Raw genomic sequence first — 6590 nt, forward strand, 5'->3', positions numbered from 1 at the left:
GCTGCTCCAGCCCTCTGCTCATCTCAGTGCCTCCTCTGGACCCGCTTCATGAGCTCCATGTCCTTCCTGTGCTGGGGGCCCCAGCAGGACGCAGCGCTGCAGATGGGGCCTCACAGGAGCCGATGGAGGGGACGATCACCTCCCTCTCCCTGCTGGCCGCCCCTTTCTCATGCAGCCCAGAACACATTGGCTGCATTCCGGGCTGCAGGCGCTCACTGCTGCCTCATGCCCAGCTCCTCGTCCACCAGGACCCCCAGTCCTTCTCCGCAGGGCTGCTCTCCAGGACATCTTCCCCCAGTCTGTGTCAATACCTGGCTTTGCCCCGACCCGATGCAGCACCCTGCACCTGGCCTTATTGAACCTCATGGTTCAATACAAAAGGCTGACGTGTGCTGACAAAAAGGGGCTTTGCTGCTGGGAGGGAATGCAGTGGGCAGAAGGTGGGCAGTGGTGTGTATGGAGATACTGAAGCCCTGCTGCTCCCACTGATGGGCACCAAACTGTAATGCTGAGGGTAAAAGATAAAGGGAGGAAGTGTGTATAAATAGTTCCTGGGAATCTACACAGCCACTATTTGTGGTTTAGGGGCAATGTAATTAAGTGTTGAGTAACGCTCTGCGTTTCTCTGCAGCTGAGGGCAAAGAGCAGATGCAGTTTTCAGGCCCTCAGTGCCCCAACCGTTGGCCTCCAGCTGTTCTGGGGAGCGTACACACACAGCTGGGCTAAAAACCCCACAGCAGCAAAGGGCTGAAGGCACGAGGTGCCCTTGCTGTGGGTGATGCTGCGCTTTGTCCCCAGGACAAGAAGTACACGCTGACCATGGAGGACCTGACGCCCGCCCTCGCAGAGTACGGCATCAATGTGAAGAAGCCGCACTACTTCACGTGAAGCCAGGGGCTGTTGCTGGGAACTTTTTTAGGGTTTGCTTCTGCACCATTAAACCACTGCCTAGTTTTTTTTTTGTTTTTTTTTTTTTTTTTTTTTTTTTTGTGAAAAGATCCCATTTCCTGCCCACATGCCTGCTGTCAGTGAAGCATCATTTGCCCCCTGGGGTTCTGCTCTCCCAGCACCACCAGAAGGCGATGGCTGCTGGCTGCGCAGCAGGGGAACTGCAGCCACGTCTCTCCCGGAGGGCTCAGCCTGCCCTGAGCTGCTGCAGGGATGCAGGCACCATGCAAATAGAAGTGCCCAACCTTCCTCTGTGCTTTTTTCTCCATAGCACGTCTCTTGTTTCTTAAGTGGAAGATTCTTAGGGCTGTGTGACAGCTATGGCTCCTGCAGCTGCAGCCAGGCTCCTCATGCGGCTGTGATGCCAGCCCTGCTGCCTGCTTGCCCCAGGAAGCAGAGAGGGTTTGGCACAGAGCAGCTCCAGTTCTGCAGGGCAGCCCGGTGCCAGCGCTGCCCTTTCCACAGCAGCCTGCAGAGGTATGCATGCACCCTTCAGCCCGCGGGCAGTTTTTGTAACAAATATTTATTTCAGATGCTGGCGGCTTTTCCACGTGGCCTGGATGGAAATGTTAAAAAGTGAAGCGCGAAGCTGGGGTGGTGCTGGGCACAAACAGGCAAACCTTCACCCTGCTGCCCTTAGCAGGGAAGAGCACCAGGACTGGACACTTTTAACATGAGACCGCCGTGAGGGCGAGCTGCCCCGGGCCTGGGAGCACGAGGTGGCTGCAGGGCAGCAGAGCCCCCCACGCTCAGTGCTTTCATCCAGGTGTCCTGCTCAGTCTGCCCACAGCTGCCAGGGAGGGTGGAGGTGCTGCCATCGATGGGTGCTACAGAGCCCAAAGCCTGCAGAGCGGCTCCAGGGAAGGCAGCACCATCTGTACCGTGTGTCCATGGCTGGCTCAGGGTGAGGGGGCAGCCCCTGCTCCCCCTTAGCTCTGGGGTTAAAGGCACTTGGAGGTGGGGGGGAAGGGAGCATGGCAGCGTCAGACATCGGGGAGGCGCCTCCCTCTACTTGTCCTGCATCTTCTCCAGGATGGGCACGATCATGTCGAACTTTGGGCGCTTGGCTGGGTCCTCATTCATGCAGATCTTCATCAGCTTGCAGATGTGTGGGGAGATGCCAGGTGGGATGGTTGGACGGAGCCCTTCCAGTGCCACCTGGTAGCGAGGCAGGGCAGAGCAGGATCAGGCAGCTGGACCCGGCCCTGCCTGCGCTGGGCACGTGGGGAGCTCTGGAAGGAGCCCCTCTGGGCTCTCTGTGGGGCCCCACGCGTGCTCCCCCCTGGCCCAGCTGTGCTCAGACTGGTTTGGGCACCTCCGCCCCTCACCTTCATGCCTATCTCCATGTTGGACAAGTCTGCAAACGGCACCTCACGGGTCACCAGCTCCCAGAGCAGCACCGCAAAGCTCCACATGTCCGCCGAGCGCCTGTTAATTTCCTCCGGCTTCTTCTGCAGGGCTGCGGCAAATCCAGTGCAGCACAGGGGCTGAGAAGGGCAGGGGAGAGGAAGGGGGCAAAGCAGCAGGAGGGGCCCGACTGCCTGACGCTCACCTTCAGGAGCCACCCAGGCTGGCGCGTACATCCTCCCAGGGCACTGGAAGGAGAACTTCACGTCGGCCATGCTGACCCTCGCAGTCATGTCCTCGTCAATCTGGGAAGAGAGATGCGGTCACAGCCACCCGCACAGCCCAGCCTGCGGGGCGCAGGCAGCAGCGCTCACCATGATGCTGCGGCTGTTCAGGTGGTGCCGTGGGATGAGGGGCTCCAGCGTGTGCAGGAAGGCCATGCCTCGCGCAATGTCGAAAGCAAATTTCACTGCCTGCATCTGGTCCACCACGAAGTCTGCAGGGAGGGAGGTGGCACTGGGGGTCACTGAGGAATGAGTGGCACGCGTGGGAAGGGGGCAGCGATGGCAGCACGAGGACAGGGGCGGGTAGGCTGTGAACCAGCCTGCTTGTGGCTGCCCTGCAGTCGCAGCTGGAAGAGTTGGCGCTGCTGCCCCAGTGCACAGAGGGGCAGCCCCCCAGGACAGAGAGACCGGCGCCGGCCTCAGCTGCGTCACCTCTGTTAGCACTCACTTGTCCCCTCATGTAACACATTGTAGAGGGAGCCGTAGGGCATCCAGTGGCTGATGACAATGGGATGGGGGGCAGGGGGGGACTGGCAGGCACCCAGCACTGGCAGCACGTTGGGGTGAGAGAAGATCCTGCAAGAGAAGTGAGGGTGCTGAGTGGCTGCTCGCAGCAATGCATCGTCTCTGCCCTCTCCTGTGGTGGCTGCCTTGCCCCCATCAGCCTCTGCTCACCACATGGGCTCCCATCTCAACCCCCACCGCAGGGATGACACCCACCCTCAGGGGCCTTGGCTCCTCTGGGGAGGATGCTGCCACTTACCTCAGCTTTGGGTACTCCTCATTGAAGTCTCGGCTCTTCCGAGTTGTCCAGTCCCGAATTTTCAGCATTTTGATGACAATGTCATTGCCTTGCCAGCGCCCTTTCCACAGCTGAAGGGAGACAGATGGATGTGATCGCTGTGAGGGGGGTCCCTGAGCACCCCTGAGCCTCTTGTGCAGGACGGGGATCCCGCACTGATGTGCAGTGACTGTGATGAGGTGGGAATTCACCCAGGCAGCTGCCAGCTTGCAGCTGGCCCCACACTGGGGCTTGGATGCCCATCAAGCAGCTGCACCCCTTTTGTGCTCTGTGTACAGCCAGGGGCTCTGCTGTCCCAGCAAGGAAAACAGCCTCCATACCTCTCCTGATTGGTTCTCATTGAGTTTTTGGCTCAAGCTCAGCTGTTTGTAGTCTATTCCAGCAAGTTTGTTGAGGGTCCCGTTTCCTGTAAGAAGAGAGGACTGCGTGGGACCTCCCTCCTGTCGTGGGGCTGCAGGAGGCGCAGTACCAGCACAGTGCCTGCAAAGGCACTGCAGTAAGGGGATCTCCCTTGCCCCAACGAGCCACCCAATGTGCTGTGCCAACTGCTGCCCCTCACCCCTGAATTCCACCCCACCACACAGATTTGTGCCCCCAGCAAGCAGCATGCTCTGCAGGGAAGCCTCTGTCCTTACGGGGCCGCGTGCGGGTCGTGCCCTTCCAGAAGGTGTCCTTGTAGGGGATCTTGGTCAGGTTCTGGCCCAGCTTCTCTGCACGCTCTGGAGGCAGATGAGGAGTTGGGCAGCAGAGCAGAGCTTGTGGTGCTGAGCCCTGCAGCAGCCAGAGGCAGGCTCTGGTGCAGCTGGTCCCTCTTACCTTTCAGTATCTCCCGCAGAGGCATCTTGGCTTTGTCAATGGGCGTCTCGCTGTACTTGTTGGCAATGCTGACCAAGGCCCCATTACCCACAAGGTCCTGAGGAAGGAGAAAGCGAGCACCCACAGCTGCTGCCCTTTCCTCGCCCCCTTCCTACGCACCCAGCCTCCTGCCCGCCCCTGCCCTGCACTCCCCAGTGCCACCTCTTGTGCTCCAAACTCCTGCCTGCATGCAGGCGCTGCGCTCACCTCTGCCACCGTGTCGTGTCCCCAGAAGCAGGCGTAGTGCAGAGGGGTGTTCCCGTGCTCGTTCACCGCATTGATGTCCGCTTTGAACTGGATCAGCTGCAGGCAGGACAGTCCTGGTGAACCCCGAGCGGGTCCCTTCCACCGCCCCGAGGCGGGGGGGAACGCACTCCCAGCAGGGGCTGCTGCTGGAAGGGGGCCGAGGGCTGCGAGGGGGCGGCGGGGGCAGCCAGAGGTGTGTGCAGCGAGTGCAAGGAAGGAGGCGGGGAGCAGCAGGGCAGGGCTGCTGGGCACGCCGAGGGCTGACGGCGGTACCTTCTGCACGATGTCGCGGTGGCCGTGGCTGGCCGCCAGGTGCAGCGGGGTGTCGTCGCCACGGTTCATGACGTTGATGCGCGCTCCTCGCATGATCAGCATGTCCACCACGTTGGAGCGGCCCTCGCGGCAGGCCCAGTGCAGGGGGCTGAAGCCGTGGTCATCCCTGAAGGGACAGCAGTGAGGGCTGTGCTGGGCAGCGCCTGGGCCGTACCTCAGGGGGAGCAGTGGGGAACAGCACTGGAAGAGACTCTGTACCGTCCTGCAGCTCCGCGGGCCTCTCAGCCCTCTGCTGAGCGAGGCACAGCTTTGTGCCTGAGCCGTGCTGCAGCCCCGGGTTGGGCAGGGAGCTGCGTTCTGCTCCCACTCCTCAGCCCAGATGGCTGTGAGGAGCACAGCCCAAGCGGTGCTCCTGCTCTGCCCATCCCCACGAGGGCCCTGACCACGTCCCACCTTCCTCAGGGCTGGAGCAGCAGGAGTCTGCTGAGGACCAGGCCCCCTATTCGCCCCCCCCCATCTGCTTGCAGCCGTGCCTGGCCAAGTAAGGGAGGAGGCGGCAGCAGGGCCTTAAAAGGAGATTAGGGCCCAGTAGGCGGGGATGGGGATGCTGCAGCCCCGCTGCCCCCAGCTCCAGCAGAACTGGGGCCATCCGGTGACCGCCCTGCACTGCCGGCAGTGTTCCTGTGGCACACGGCACAGTGCTGGAGCCAAACAGCCCCTAACAACCAATCCCAGCCCCACGGGTACAGCCCAGCCCTGGACAGCTCTGCAGAACGAGCATCTGCTGGGACGTGGAGCAAGGCCCACAAACAGCCTTCCCTGCACTCAGCAGAGATGCTGCTGTGGCTCGGTGCTTTCAGTGCTGGGCAGCAGGCTGTGCCCGCCCTCAGCCTCGCGTTGGGCAGTAGGAGGAATCAGCTCTGCGCAGAGAGATGGGAAGCGCTCGGGGCCACGCGGTGCCGTCGGAGCCGCTGGGGAGGGCGGGGAGGGGGTCGCGGGCTGGGCAGTGCAGCCGGGCAGCGGTGCCCCTGGGGTCAGGGGTCACGTCAGGTCACCACGTGCCGCAGCCGCTTTGGGGAGGGGCTTCGCCCAGCGCCCCCAGCCCAGCCGACGGCCAGGACAGCGACCCGCGGCCGAGAAGCGGACGGAGGACGTGCAGCCCTCATGCCTCAGCGATGCGGTAACTTCCTCCGGCGGGGAGGAGCCGCATCCCACCTCCTCCTCCGGACACGGAGCGGAAACGCGCCCCGGGCGGACCGAAGCATCCCCCGCAGCCCCCCCCCCCCGCTCACCCCTGGTTGAGGTCATTCTCGGTGTTGTCCAACCACAGACGCACGGCCACCGCGTTGCCCTCCCGGCACTGCGTGAAGATATCATCCATCGCGGCTGTCGCTGCGGGGAGCGCTGCGTAAGGGCACGGCGTTGCGCGGTCCGAGGGCCCCGCACTCCTCCCGGACGGCGGACGGCGGGGGCGGCCGCCCCGCCTGCAGCGACCGCGGCCGCCGGCAGGAAGCGGCCCGGAGCCCGCAGCGTTATCTGCAGGCCCGCACTCGGTGCCGCGTCCCGGGGGGAGCGGCGGGGAACGGCACCGGAGGAGACCGCGCACCGCCCCGCAGTTCCGCGTCCCATCGGCCCTCCGCTCCCGGCCCGGCCGAGCGCAGTACGGAGTCGATACCGGTGCCGCTCCTCGGACCCCGACGACAGCGGCCGCGCCGCCCCGGGGCCGCACCGCAGCGGGCGGGGATGGGGGCTGCGCTCAGCGGGATCCCGACGCGAGCGGCCGCGCTCTCGGGGCCTCCCGCGCCGCGCCCCGCACGCGGACCCCGCGCCCGCTG

At 63.5% G+C, this 6590-nt stretch overlaps 1 protein-coding gene across 1 annotated transcript in view; it reads right to left on the reverse strand.

Annotated features, from left to right (window-relative positions):
• Window positions 1–1455: 1455 nt before the first annotated feature.
• ILK (integrin linked kinase) overlaps window positions 1456–6590 on the reverse strand; it is a 5338-nt gene continuing 203 nt past the window's right edge. The window contains exons 2-13 of the mRNA XM_042838340.1: window positions 6048–6147; window positions 4756–4921; window positions 4444–4539; window positions 4198–4294; window positions 4017–4100; window positions 3702–3787; window positions 3343–3452; window positions 3028–3155; window positions 2670–2791; window positions 2501–2600; window positions 2277–2407; window positions 1456–2106 (exon numbers count right to left, since the gene is read on the reverse strand). Coding sequence (XP_042694274.1) covers window positions 1957–2106; window positions 2277–2407; window positions 2501–2600; window positions 2670–2791; window positions 3028–3155; window positions 3343–3452; window positions 3702–3787; window positions 4017–4100; window positions 4198–4294; window positions 4444–4539; window positions 4756–4921; window positions 6048–6136 — 1359 coding nt within the window. The 5' untranslated portion in view covers window positions 6137–6147 and the 3' untranslated portion in view covers window positions 1456–1956. The remainder of the gene's footprint in view (window positions 2107–2276; window positions 2408–2500; window positions 2601–2669; window positions 2792–3027; window positions 3156–3342; window positions 3453–3701; window positions 3788–4016; window positions 4101–4197; window positions 4295–4443; window positions 4540–4755; window positions 4922–6047; window positions 6148–6590) is intronic.

This window comes from Centrocercus urophasianus, unplaced genomic scaffold (genome assembly GCF_019232065.1).
Source record: "Centrocercus urophasianus isolate 14NV4802_14NV808 unplaced genomic scaffold, USGS_Curo_1.0 seq_765, whole genome shotgun sequence".
NCBI classification, from domain to species: Eukaryota; Metazoa; Chordata; class Aves; order Galliformes; family Phasianidae; genus Centrocercus; species Centrocercus urophasianus.